General features: G+C 39.6%; 1 protein-coding gene across 1 annotated transcript in view; it reads left to right on the forward strand.

Moving 5' to 3' along the window:
- Positions 1-15,054, forward strand: part of gan (gigaxonin) — a 34,873-nt gene that overhangs the window by 7,438 nt on the left and 12,381 nt on the right. Inside the window, exons 5-9 of the mRNA XM_088613511.1 lie at positions 825-946; positions 3,064-3,176; positions 4,442-4,591; positions 5,186-5,322; positions 7,842-7,976. Of these exons, the coding sequence (XP_088469637.1) occupies positions 825-946; positions 3,064-3,176; positions 4,442-4,591; positions 5,186-5,322; positions 7,842-7,976 (657 nt within the window). The remainder of the gene's footprint in view (positions 1-824; positions 947-3,063; positions 3,177-4,441; positions 4,592-5,185; positions 5,323-7,841; positions 7,977-15,054) is intronic.

Below are 15,054 nucleotides of genomic sequence, written 5' to 3' on the forward strand. Positions count from 1 at the left end.
GCAGCTCGATATGGGATCCTGAAAAATACCTACAAATTAAAATCATTATAAACTTAGCTCAATTTCAGCTTGCAGGACATTTATTTCACTTATACAAATTTTGGATTAATTCCACATTTTAAAAACCTTGTCATATTTGACAGGGTGAGAGAATCTCAGATGCTCTATGGGATGGTGTTTCCTTCAACAGTACTCAGACATGAAGCTCTGACCAGTCCCTCCATGAATTGTCCCTCTCTGCTAGTAAAAAGGATGCCTACTGCTTTGTTAATTAATTGCTCTTGCAAAAGAATGAATTAATGAAAACAGCTTTTGCAAAAGAATGAGGTAATGGGACAGCTTTTGCAAAAGAATGAGGTAATGGGACAGCTCTTGCAAAAGAATGAGGTAATGATGAAACCTAGGGAAATGGCTATCATTGCTTACTCATGGAATCCATCTTAACCTTTTCTTAAACACATTTCACAAAGGAGGAAGGAAAACAAAAGTATTTAGTACTGTTTTTAGTACTTAGTTTCCTATTTCTTGTAAATACTGCAATAGAGTAGGTCAGTTTGATGCACTGTGAGTCTATATGCTCATGCTTGAACATGTCTCAAAATAATTCTAGAAATATAATTGTAATGTCTGACTCATTAGTTGCTGCAGTTAAAATAATATATATTGCCCATAGGCATGTTACATGACTCTGCTATGCACATCGTAGAATATTAATGTGCAATCAGTTTTTGAAGGCTCTGCTTTAAGATTTGTTTGCAGCATATAGAATTTGAAATAGGATAAACTTCCTGGTCACATTTGAAACTTTTTCTCTTTTATTGCAGGACTCGTAAGCCCTCTGCAGTCATGCGCTGCATGTGTCCACTTTATGACCCAAACCGCCAGCTCTGGATCGACCTTGAACCAATGAGCACTGCACGATACGGCCATGGGGTGGTAGCAGCAGGTATGCAAATAGATTGCTCAATTCCTTTTTATCATCACTAACAGCTTAATATTTTGCGTTTTGACAACAGTCCCTAAACTCTACAAGAAGAGTGGAAAGAGCAGTCATCTTTCCCAAGCCTGTCCATATGTCAAAATGTATCGTTTGACAGCCTGCAAGTTTCTCAGTGCCTGAAGGAGGGTTAGTAATAATTGGAGGGGCAGGGTGTCTTTCAGTGACATCACTGGAAGCTTGCAGGTGTCCAGCCAATCACAGGAGTTGTTTCAGAGAAGGCGGGACCCTAGCAGATCAACATCCAGCTGACTGCTCAGTTGCACTCTGTCACTTGGGACACAGTGAGTCTTAATAAAAAGCAACTGTGGAAGAACAAAATGGAGAGTAGATGTACTATATAAAATACTGAACAGTGTTAGGCAGGAAGTAGCTGAACAACATGTTTAAATATCAGCAGAGTGGATATATTTATTGGTACAGATTTGGATTAACTTGCAAACATAAATTGCTACTTTAAAATAAAATCTAAAGCATAACTGGCTGTAAGAGCAGTGATTGCAGTAACAGTGTAGTGTAGAAAATGTTAATAGTTTCATATACATCAGAAGTTATGCTTCTCATTTTGTTCCCACTATTTTTAAGCAAGATAGCTGTGATCTATACTGGAAAGGCTTCCCAGTATGTAGTATGGCCTTGTCTGGTTTCTGTTCTATTACATACAGACTGTCTAGCCATTTTATGTTCTTTAGTCTTTGATGCAATAAGCTTTTGAATGCATTGTACTGTACGTGGTGACAAAAGCTTCCATGAGATCCGCCTTTGGCATTTCAGCATAAATCAGGTCAGCTGGTAGTACTTGGATTCTTTATTTTCTAATTGCTTTTATCTATTTACCATAACAGGGAAGTGTAGGTTAAACAATTTCTTTCATTAAAATGCAAATGTGTGGTGTCGTCTCTGTGACTAATGTCTTTGTGGAAAGGACAGGAAGACAGTTTTTAGTTTCTCCAATAGAAAGAGTGCAGGAGTTGAGTTTAAGGTCAAGTCATTCCAAAATACATAAGTGAACCATGTATTTTCACTGCAGGTAAATACAGTTTGATGCTCTGTTTGTGTGACAGACATTAATGCTCAAGGAGCATTGTCCACAAATTGTTATGTAGGGGTGTCTCTTGCACTTTTTGGACTGACCACACAGTGGCAGTGTGAAACAGTTATTTTTTTAAAAAACTCCATGTGAATCTTGCCAGCTTTAACAAAACCCTAAAATAAGCTTTTTGTAGTCAGATTAGGCGTTGAAATTCCCTTAAAACAGTTTTTCGTTTACTTAAGTGAGTTTTTTCCAGATAAGCTGATCCCAGATAGATAGATACATTTTAAAAACGTTAGCTTTCCTTTGGCCTAGTTACTGTCAGTTCAGGCATGGATCATGTCAGTGGCTTTGGAGCGTGCAGCACCCCAAACAGTGGCACACAAATGGCCGAGTCCTGCTGGGTCCTTTGGAATATGTAGGCTGTGGTCTTCACAGCTTTCAGTGAAACTGCGGCTCCTGTGACTTAATTGTATATCAACAGGCTAATAGTAACGTCAGTGAGAAATGTGCTGCTTCTCCAGGCGCCATTATCATTCTGGTAAGGCCGTGTGAATCTTGCAGCACAGCATGATGAGCGACCCACAAGAGTAACTGGGGCACTACTCCAGGAGTACTGTTTCAGATGCTCTGATTTAAGGTGATTTATATGAGAAACTGGACTGGAGCTCTCCAGGACCTTGATTTAGACCGCTGGCTTTAATTGTCTTTGTGTTCGTTACTGCATGTATGTGCTGCCTGCCCTTCAGTGGACAGGTCTCCTGTCCAGGATGTAGTCCTGTCTTGCTCCCTGTGCTTTCAGGATGGGCTCTAGATTGTCATGTCCCTGACCAGGGATGATCTGTTTCTCATAGTGGAATATAATACGAGGAATAAATACATCTAAATTAAGAAAAAATGAATCTAAATTAAGAAAAAAGACATGGGGAATTCATCAGTCCGGTTTGCTGCTAGCACCTTGTTTCTGGTTACTAGGACTGTTCAGTCCAGTCCAGTCCAGTAGAAACAACTTTTCTGTGCCCTGTCCATTTAGAGGGATTCCTGTTCGTGGTAGGAGGGCAGGATAAAAACAAAGCTTCCCTGAGCTCAGGCGAAAGGTACGATCCTGACAGCAACAGCTGGAGCCCCATTCCCCCCATGAATGAGGTTAGTGCTATAGTTATTAAAGGAAATTTAAGTATCTTTTCTCTGTGACATTATTCCCGTCACCTTTTTTATAAAGTAAGATCTAGCTTTAAGGAGCAAGAAGAGAGCTAAAATCAAGGGAGATTTGATTTTTAAATGATGAAATTGATACTCTCATTATTCTTCCTGATGGTTATTACATTAACTTGACCATGTCTGAATTCAATTATTTTGTCTGTTACCTACCAGTTCTCTTAAGTCAATAAGTGCATGAACAATACTGTGTTTTGGGACAATTTACTTTAGGATTTGTGCTGTATTTTGTTTTCTAATTAGTTTATTATCTAAGGCATTGATGTTCTTCTGATTACTGTCAAGTAAAATTGGATTCCAAGTAATGAAATTATTTGATCTTGTCTAGTACCATTGTAATGAGTCCTTCAAAAGATGCATGCTCAGAGATGAGATTAAACCTGCAACTGCATTTCTAGTTAAGTGATGTTATATGAGTTAGAGATTAGTCACAGGAGTAAAAGATAAGTGATATCTACCGTCTATCCTCTAATTTAGGAATATCCCATCCTAGAGGACTACACGGTAACTAAGGAGCAGTACAGGAATTATTATTCCAGCGGTATCAAGAAGCAGTTCATAATGTTATTTTATAGATATGTTTCCCTAGTGGATTAAACGTTCATCACTATTTTATGTGATTTTTAATACAGATTGGTTGGAATTCTAGGAAAATAAAAGTTGCACAAGAAGATATTCTAATGAAGTAAATGCAAATATGGTGGATAAGCCATGTATTTTTCTATAAAGGAAAATGAGCGAGTTCAATCAACGGGGGCTTACGTTGTGATCAGGGTATGCCTATGATCCAGGCATCCTGGGTTTAAGCCTGGTTCTTGTCACTAGCCAGGATTCCCTAAGTAGTGGCGCACAGTTCCTCCAGGGCTCTTGCAGGCATGTGGTGGTGTTGGTGAGGGTGGTGTCTCTCCTTCTATCAGTACTGAACCCGATGCCCAGGTGTGAATGTGTGTCTGTGTGTACCCTGCAATGGACTGGTGTCTGTTGCTTGCCAGGTTAGGCTCTGGCTGCCCTGCAGCCCTGTATAGGATAAAGTGGTTAGAAAATGGATGAATGCATTTAAACTTTAAAGTATTGATGGCAGAGAACCTCTTTATTAAACACCTTTTTTCACAGTGTGCTTTTCAGGTTTAAACAGGTGTGCTGTTAGTGTGGTTGCATCTTGTACCCTTGCCCTTTTGTGATTCTTGATTCAGCCCAGGCACAACTTTGGAATAGTAGAGATTGATGGCCTGATCCATGTCCTCGGTGGCGAGGATGGGGAGAAAGAGTTGCTCTCCATGGAAGTGTATGACATGCATGTCAAGACCTGGAAGACTCAATCCAGCATGACCATGGTCAGGAAGGTGAGTGACAATACTGTAGATCCGGGGTTGAAAAGGTGCAACCTTTTTCAGTGGTGGTCACATTTTAGCCGTGAAAGTTAAAGCTCTCATGCTTTTTCATTAATTTGAAAATATAGTTCTGGTACTGGGGTGTGTTCAGTAACTTAGAAAACAGTGGCTCATACTGTTCTTCATAATTTTTGTTAATTTGGGATTAATGTGTTTTTTACTTCTTTACATTTAATACCTAATAGTTTGTGTTTTAATTTCTAAATATTGCTGTCAACTCCGTATGATTTCTGTGTGACATATCTTATATACATATCAGTATATTGTATAGTGCTTTATTATGTTTTCCAGATTTATTTATTCTTACAAAGAAGTTCTCTTCTGTGAGATTGTACCTTCAAAGTAGCCTGAGAAACCTTGTTTGTTTTCACAGAGACTGTTATACCAACCTTGCTTTAGCATATTTTAATAGTTACAGAACTAGAATTGGAATACATTATGAAATTTAGCAGTGCCACATAATAAAGGCATTTCTGATAATAAAAGCACTTCTTCCATTTCCTCAGATGAAAATTACTCCCCACTCTGACCCTATGCTTTCTACAGATTGGATGCTATGCAACTATGAACAAGAAGATCTATGCAATGGGTGGAGGCTCTTATGGGAAACTCTTTGAGTCAGTGGAGTGTTATGACCCGAAGACACAGCAATGGACAGCAATCTGCCCTCTCAAGGAAAGAAGGTACTGAGTAAAACGTTGCATCACAGTTCCAGATCTCTTCCATATTTGTCCACAGAGATATTTGTTATTACTTTAAAATAAACATCCGCTCTGACATTGCTCTTATTTACTTTGCACATTTTCCTTGTTAAACAGCAGGTTATTTTCCTTAGACTGGCCAGCTCAGAGCTGCGTACATCCAATTCATCAGACTGCACAAAACAACATCAGCTTTTGTAGTCCATGGGATCTACAAGACAGGAGGAGCATTATAATATATTTTTTACATAACAGTATTTACTGGTTCTAAATTACATAAAACATGGGCTTCAAGCCAGTGGAGACTTTTCAGCCCTCAATTCTGATTTGTCTGTAGCTTACTGTTATGCGGATCTCACTCAGCTGGTTTTTGTTGGTTTCCAGGAAATGTGCTTCAACAACATGGATGCGTGGCTTGTTCCAGAATTGCTTCCTGTTTGCAGTCATAAACAACCATCCTCTCTCTTTCTGTGTGTGTTCTTGTGCCCTTGTTTCACAGCTTGTCTTGATGTAATCCTCTGGGTTGACTTTGTCAGCAGCCTTTCAGGATTTCAGTCCTGTTCAGGACTAAAGAGGTTCATTTCCCTTGACATGTCTGTGTGTGACACTCCTTTAAAGCCAAAAATCAATTTACCAGAATGATTGGTAACTGAATTCACTTAAAGAAGAAGTTTTAATCTCCCTAGATATTTAATGCAGACCCTTGTCTGGACAGGCAGAGACATATAGGAACTGTTCTGATGTGCTTTTTAAAGTCTCACGTGGTGGTTCAGGAGATTTCTTTTTCCCTAGTTTGTTTTAGAATTGTGTTTCTGCCACATACACATTGCTTGTAGTGAATGCAAAATCTTTTGTTAAGCAAATATAAAAGCAAAAGTTTTACTAACACACAAGGAGCCACTTAACTTTGTGTCACACACTCCTGTTTCATTGATAAAAAGAGGATTTTTGTAATTGACTCAAGGTGGGGGGGGTAAGACATTTCTCTATCCAGTATCTCCCTCAGTCCAGTCTGTGCTAAATGGAGCACATTAAAAAGATATGCTTGCCTTTGAAAACAGTTAACAACGGGTGTGCATTTGTTTGTTTAAATATCTGTCTTTCTTTGTAAAGAGAACTCATGTTACCTCTGCCAGGCAGTGTGCCAAAAACTACAGTTTTCCAAGTAGCAACCCACAGCAGTGTTCTCACCATATGGTCTGGGCTTACTGTGAGGCCTGCTAATTGTGCTAATGAAAAAGGCTGCAAAAGGTTTTGATAATAACTCCTCGTTGGATGAATGGGCTTTCAGTGGCTGGACCATGAGTGGCTGTCCTAAGGAGCATGAGGCTTTCATCTTCCTTTGATAATCCCAGTTGTCCATTTTGCTGAGAACCAGTGCAACCGGTGGAATTTGCAGATCTATCTCACGAGCCATTACCATAGATAACAACCTCATTTGAATGTTATAACTCCGCAGGGGATCAGATGGATACGACATGTGAATATTTCAGTACCCTGTGGGATACATGCCACGTAGAGATCAAGCTGTTTGCGCTACTCTCTGAGACACAACATGTTATGCAGTAGAAATTCTTGATATTTTAGGCCTCTGCAAATGCTGTGTGAACAATTGGCAGAATTGGGGTAGGACTGGGATTAATGGGCCAGGGCTCTCTTGGCATTCCAGCAAAAAGACTCCTGTGACTGGCCAGGTGCCTGCGGGCCTATGGTGACGTCAGTGAGCAATTAGCCTCCCCTCCTGGGGCTATAAGAAGTCTACAGCATGTCCATTGATGAATAGCTCTTCCAGTGGGCGTGTCGCAGGAGCTGGTCGGTGTGTTCTGTTTTCTCTCAAGTGAGACTGAGAGTCATTGCCCGACAGCCAGGTCTTAAAAGAATGGCCAATTCTAATTTGGGAAACTGTATAATTGAAACAAATTAGCCATTTCAAATTTATTAAACAGTGCTCCTTTGAAATCTAATTAAAAATGAATATTCTACTGAAATGACTAAAAGCAAACTTCTGTGTCATAAAGAGCTGGTTTCCCACTTTGTAAACATAGTGCTCTGGCTTTCTTGATTAGCGGTGTTGCACTTGAGGGGTGTCCTTTCTGCTTGTGCCAGTTTTGTCCAGATATTTTGTTTACCTCTGAGTAGACAGTTGTGATCATCACCCCCTCCAGTGGCAAAAAGAAATTTAACTAGATTTTTAAAGAAAGTATGAGTCTACCTATATCATTGTTGTTTCTCAGGAACTATGTGAAATTTCCTGATGATATCAAGAATGCTCACAGTTTTAAAATGCATGCAGTACCTCAGTCCTTGATGGTCACAATGCAGAAGATTATAGAGGTCTCTTTATATGTGGTATTGTGTCCTAATAGGAGAAAACGAGGTCATCCGGGTTTTCAAGCACTTGAGTGGATAACTGTGGACACTAGACCCTCCAAGACTTTCAAAAGGATTTAGTTACCGTTTGTTAGAACAGCTGGCCTCAGGGGTGTTCTTTCTCTCACCAGGTTTGGAGCAGTGGCCTGTGGTGTTGGACAGGAGCTGTATGTGTTCGGTGGGGTGAGGAGCCGAGAGACAGACGACCCCCAGACCAGCGAGATGCTGACCTGTAAATCTGAATTCTACCACGATGAGTTCAAGAGGTAATGGAACGCGTCAATATCTCAGACTTGTCTTAAGAATGCGACCCTCCTTAGCCATTTGGTAAACAGCAGAAGTAACTTTCCCAGTTTTGAGCAAAACTCAGTATATGGAAAATGCATCAGTTGTGAGCTATTGGTTTACCTTTGTTCTAAAGACTGGTTAGTTAATATGACTTTAAGTGTTTGCGGCAGAAAATGAATGGGAATTTGTGCACAGTTATTTTCACATTTTTGATTTACTAAGTGTACCGTGCATCATAAAGCAATGAGCAGCCCAGCACTGTAAAAAATGTATCATAACATTGGCTTCACAAAGATAATTGGTCTAAATTGCCTACAGATTTACTTTGTTACATCTATCATCTGCATATTCAAAGCCACTGGTTATGTGTTATAAATGTTTCATGCTTTCTATTTCCCCTTACCAGTTAATATAGTATTTCATAATTTTGTTGACACTAGTCACCAACAGCAATAGATGTGTCAGCAGTAGCCAAACCAGCAACATTCTGCTCTTATAGAGAAAACTCAGATAAAATAAGACTGAAATTGACACTGATGGGCTTGGTGCCTAAGATTTTGTCTAATCTTAGTGATGTAATGACCTTTCAAACAGGTAGAATTTTCTATGCTGTAAATATAAGGAAAAAATGTAGGGGCCTTTTAGTAAAGTCTAGGCTTTTAGGAAATAATGTTTGCATGACAATTTATGCTTCATTCCTAAAATTCTTTTTTAAGAACCTCTTAGTTAATGAGACTTCCCAAAACAAGCACGACGTGGCAAGATTCATCCGTTTTTATTTTCCTTAGTACCATTGAAAGAACACCTTAGCATGTTTTAGCATGATTCCCTCCAAGCAATTATAGCGGTTTCTGCAATATGAGTCATAGTGGCGAAATACGCGTGCCTGTACGACACAATAGTTTTCAGCACAAGAAAGAAGCTTTCTTGAATTTGGACTAAGGATCAGTGTCAGGGTGCAAGCTCCTGGCAAATATGGTAAAAGGAAGCACTGTGGGAGTGGGGAGTACTTCTTTCCTGATGCAGAGTTGCCCACACATAAAGGGTAGACAGGGTGACAGGGCAAGTAACTCCAAAGTAGCATGGTTGCATCCACTCAACACCCACACAGCAGCATCTAGCAGTGCCCTTCCCAACTCCCCATTATCCGTGACCCTCTCGTTACAACTTTTTACTGCCTGTGCTCCGACGCCAAGGGTTTCTCTCCCAGAAACCTGGGCTGCGCAGCTCTGGCAAGGGAGCTGGGAATCACTGAAACATGCACACGCCTTGCCAGTCCTGCTGCAAGACCACCCAGCTTTGACCTCAACAGATTCTCCTCGGTTTGTCTCAACCACTGTCGAACACTTCTGAACCGTTGTGTTTCAGGTGGGCCTGAAAACCCTTTGCATGCAGTACCCGTTTACAGATGGCCCACCGTGGTTACATAGAGCACTGTTTTGTGTTGCCCTGGAAATCTCTGTTATGCTTAATAACCCATCCTGAGCATCGCTGCATTCTGTTTGTTGTGATATGACTCAGGTGATAAGTAAACATATAAACTTCATCACTGACATAATAATGATCTTTAATTTTGGACAATTTGTATTAATTAGTATTTTATCTAATGTTTCATTTTCTGATTTTTTTTAGCCATACTCTCATGCGATACAAAGGTATTGTCCATCCCTGAGGTATATATACTGGTTTACAACACTTTGTAATGAATATGTCTTTACTGTTTGAAAGTTACTTGTTTACAATTACTAATGCTGTAGGTTATTGTATTGTCACGTCCCACTGTTTCACAGCGGTTGATATCAGCACCAACACATCCTGCCAACGTGGTGTTTAGATTGCTGCAATCTTAACAGAATTGCATCGTCATATTAAAGTCGGCTGTAATTTCCAGCAAGCACATTTAACACATTGCTGCGGCTGTGAAAAACAAAGGATTTACTCATTCATTTCCTTATTTTAACTTGCAATATTTAAACTCCAGAGTCTGCTTATGTACTGTTGGTATTAAGTACGTTTTTAAATTTATAGCACCAGGCGAGATATACGAACAACTGTGTTTGTAACAGAATCTAAAATTAATTGGTAGAATGTTCCAACATTATCTTTTTTTATGGGATCTCTAGTGCCATGTACCACATTTATAAATATTCACAATAAGCATTACAGTAGAATGTTAAAGAATTTCTTAGTGCCTTTATTCATCATGCTTTTAAATCTTGTGAAATTCTTTTTCTTATTATTTTCGAAGGTACAAGGTACGAGTGTTTTGTTTTTCCTTTCAGCCTTTTTATTGAGAGTCCCAGGTGCTTGTGTACTGTTCCTTTCTTGCTGAGTAGTGAGTGTCAGGCTCAGCTGCCCTCCACCTGCTGCAAGTCTGTGGAAGCTCTTGGAAGAACGTGCGTGTGCATGCAGGAACATGGACCTAGGGCGTGATTATCAGCATCAAGCCTATAGTTTAGTCTGATAATACCAAAACAACCGCCAAATTAATTTCAGCTCTGTCAAACGCAGATGGATTAAAAGAACATACTGTCTTAAAGGAGACTTGAATTTGAAGTTATTTAGAATCCTGAGAGGTATGGTCAAAGTATATCCAACGTGGAAGCTAAAACCATACTTAGAATCGAGAATAGGAAGTTCTTCTTTACGCAGAAAAAGCTTTCATGCCAGGATGCACAAAAAGTACTTTGCTGCCCACCCCCTCCAATCCAGGACCTCTTTGTGCAGCACGTCGATGAGAAGTAAAAAACGCCTCGAAACTGAACAACATGATCCTCCTCCCTTTTTCACAGCCAACAAGGCTGATCATTGCGATTATTCAGATAAAGATAAAGGGTTGTGGGTGTCTGTTATTGAAGGCATTCTCTTCAGATCATTCAGGAACCACTGGCGTAAGATTCTTAGATGAATTAGTAACCTAATTAACCTAACAAGCAAGATAGGCATATTGGCCTCTTGGTTTCTAACATGTAGTTTTCAATTTTAACTTGCGATGGAGGAAGTACTTATCTTTGTCATCTTCAGCTTGGAAGTGGTACTAGGGGACATCTGCCAAGACTCAACTTTGGTTTTATCAGTCTACAGATGTAAATGTATTCAGAGTACAAAAGGGAGCCCCAAAAGAAGAACTGAAACAAAACAAGGGTTACAAAAGCCTTGTGGCTTTGCTGCTGAGAAATAAAAGTAACATTATACAGAAGTGCAGGAATTCATCACTAGATAAGTTCTTTCTTATGACCACAATTGTAGTTCAAATATTGTTACATGGTGATGTCAAGAAAGTGCTACTGTATCACTGTTACAAACTGATAGTAAATACCTTGAGGTAATGAAAGCTGGTAGCCACAGCATCTCCATTATGGAAACTGTTATTCTGTCTATCTCAAACTCCTAAACGAATATAACATATGCTTTTGGTGCAGCTCATATTCCTCCTTTGTTATAGTACATGCAGGTGCCATTTTTTCATCTTTGAGACTATGGGGAACTTATCTTCATTCTTTGGGTTCTGTAAAAACTTTTATGTTTTTGGCTTGGTATTCGTTGCATTTAGAATCATTTGTGACATAAAGGGCTGACCTTAATTTAGACTCCACTCCCTTCCACAAGCGTCTTGTGACCCGTCAGTTCTCAAGTTGCTGAGGTTTGTGCTTTTTCCCACATCTGCTGTGCAGAAGCAATGTAACCTGGAAGTGGGTGATTCAGAGCTGATGGGGGTTCAAAACATAAACAGCTCCTCCTTTCCAGATAAGCAATAGATGTCACCCTCCCCCTATCCATCACCCTTTTCTTCACGGGGCTGGCTGTGGTTAAAGTCTTGTCAGTGAATCATGTTTACAATTCTATGAGCTGACCATATGCGGTGTTTGGCACACATCTTTCCAGTATGAGGGTGTGTGCAGCTCCTTTAATAAGCTGCAGATTGTGATTAAAGTTTTCCTTCAAGTCATTGGACAATGTATGCAGCAGAGATCTCTAAAGATTTCCCGAAAACTGTTTTTCCGTCACATTTTCTTTACCTCGGTTTCTTGATTTCAGGTTGTGTGATAGGATCTTTGACGTACTGTTTTTTAACGTAGGTCATAAAAATAGAACTCCTGTTCTCACAAACCATGCCAAGCCACAGTCCTGTAGCATGTCAAAAGCTATTTTGTTTCTTTTTGTTTTATACACATGCCAGAATCCTATGCACTATTTTCAGTCTTTTCATACTGCATTGTTCGAAGCTGTTTCTTAATTAGAACTAAATTGACAACAATAATGAATGCCATACCCTTTTATTCTGTAAGTAGTTTGTCTTAAAAAAACAGTATGACACAAAAATAGAGAGATTTAAAGAAAATGTCTCCTTTGAAGGCCATTACATTATTAAAATGGCCATGCACTAACTAACCTGTTTAATTAGCTAGTAACAGGTGTTGCAGGCTGGCAGGCTGACAGTTTTTGGAACAACAGTATATGCTCCTCAATACGTAGCAGTTAATCAGCTTTTGGTCTGTTTTTTCTATTGTTACCACTCTTTAGTTATTGGTTTCATGTTGACTTCAAATGCCATCTCTCTGTCTGGAGCTGGGGTGGAAAAATGTTATTTCACTTCCTACCAGGGCTTCTTCTTCCTGCTCATATTAATCGCTGATTAATCATTAATCACTGATTTAAGGTGCACCCCATTGAGTGCAGGTATACAGTAGCCATATCTGCAATATGTGGAGGCTTGAAATGGGACACCTTAGGTCAGTTCAAAAGGGACCTTACTTCCTGACAACCGATTGACAATAAAGATGCAGTTTGTCATCTGCTAAAGCAACGTTTTCTTTAACCTGATCAAAAGTTGTTAAGTGATCAGAATTTTCTGGGCTCAGTGTGCACTGCAGATTCTTTTAAGTTCAGAAATATGTAAATGATTACTTTTCTGGCGCTGTGTGCTTTGCACCCTGCCTCTACGAGTGGCACCAGATAGTATGATTATTCCATGCTGCAGCAATTACAAAGAAATTTGAGTTTCGTCAGAAGGCTTGCATTGTCTGGTGAGGATTTAATAGCTGGGTGCCTCAAAAGTACGTCAAAGCTGAAGAGGTCTGCAAGCACTGTTGCCATTGCATAGTCCAACATATTATTTTTTTTCTGATTAGATCATAAGATTCATATTAATAAACCCAGAAAATGCCTTTGAACTGGTTTGGTTTCTTTCTGACTGCATTTGATTTCCAGCTGAAACTCATAAAGGCAAAATGTCTTTGGAACCTTTCCCTTAATAATTTCAAGTCTGCTGTTAAAACTATTCACGTTAAATATTTTTTTAAGATTGTGTTGGCAGGGGATAGAAAGTCATTGGGCGCACAGAAGTGCAATGTAATCCCTGCATCTGCTTTCAATTCTTTTTAATGCAAACTGTATGCATAGCAAAGCCTGCCTGCGCTAAAAAGCTATTGCCATCCTCTGATTCGTAGACGAACCTGCACCACACCTCCTTTCTCTGAATTTAGCTGGGTCCTCATAGTCTCCCCTCTCTAGGCCTTTGTCTCCAGGGATAAATTGAAATTATTCCGGACAGCAGTGGAGGGAGGGAAAGGGGCAGTAGGAATGTGGAGCCAGAAGTCAAAATAAATCCCAGATAAAATAAACCGTAGAAGAATCAGCAAAAAGGAATAAGGATTTAATCTAAAACAAAGGGCAAGAAGGATGGGTGTTTAATTTAACATTCTTGTGATTACCCTTTCCTCTACTTTTTAATGGCTGTAATATATATATATAGAATTCTACTGCTGTAGGGGACAATCTTTTAACTCTTGTATGCCGGAATTATATTGTGCTGTAATAATGTCACCTTTAGCAAGGTTCTTAAGTTAAATTAGCAAAAGTAAAAGGTTTTGTAGAACAGAGTTTTATGTAACAGTGGGGGTGGGTAGCGGGCATTTTCACACTGTTGAAATCTGAGCAGTTAAATCTATTATAAAACTTTTTTGGAATCACAAAATACTTAAATATTTCCTAGCGCCTATTGACTGCTGGGATCTGCAGTGCCAGTGTGTGTGCAGTGGAGGCTGGGGGCCCTGCTGCTGGTGCACTCAGACCCATGTTTTACGAGTCCTTGTGTAGAAAGCTGGTAGTGAGTAGCACTGTGAGGGATGAGGATGTTTTAGGGGGGATTTTGTGTGTGTGTGGGGGGGGGGGGCATTAGATTTATTTTTGTATTAGATTTTAAGTTTGGAAGAATCTGACTCTGGAAAAAACGAGAGACAGATCAACTCCTCCACACCCACATTCAGAGCTATTTGTCATTTGATTACGTGCTACAAGCTCCACAGTGCCTGATAAGAAAGTTACTTCAGACTGGAGGAGTTAACTTCTTCTCATTAACGTCACTGGGGGCCTGAAGTTGCCTGCCGATCACAAGAGGTGCTGTTTTTCAGAGAAGGCACTGGCCAGTAAATCCAAAATCCCCAAATAATCCTGGTTTCAGTCAGATGAGGACGCAACCCACATTAAAATTAGCAACATCTGGATCATGTAAGAAACATTAAAGGAGATATTGTGATATTCTAAATGCTTGTCTTTGGTTTAAAAATTTCGCTAAACTGAATTTTTCAGAAAATTCTAATTGGTTTCCTTCAACTTGGTTTTGGTTTATAATTGTGTTGGGGGGGAATGACATTCCAGGCTTAGGAATTTTTTAGAAACCTTTATTTTCTAGTGTATATCCAGCTACAAGGGATGTTAAATAAGGGAGTAACAAGGTGTTGGACACTCATAGCTTGTATCTTACAACACCACCTTTTTTTCTAGCGGTTGGATCCTCCAAGATAATTAACAAAGTGTCTTCTAATGTTAGTTGAGCAAACTGTTGAAAATAAAGTAATTACATGAAACGAGTTTATTGCACAAGGTAGCTTTAGTTGCACGGTTATATCCATATGGCCCATGGCCTCTGCTTTCCTCACAGGAGATTCTTTGGGTGCACTGCTGTGATAATTTCTTCCCTAGGGCAACACATATTGCTTCATGTTATGCTTATTCAAATTAAGCAAATAGATAACCTTTAAAGTCTAGACACAA

Source organism: Lepisosteus platostomus, chromosome 20 (genome assembly GCF_059453375.1).
Source record: "Lepisosteus platostomus isolate fLepPlt1 chromosome 20, fLepPlt1.hap1, whole genome shotgun sequence".
Classification (NCBI taxonomy): Eukaryota; Metazoa; Chordata; class Actinopteri; order Semionotiformes; family Lepisosteidae; genus Lepisosteus; species Lepisosteus platostomus.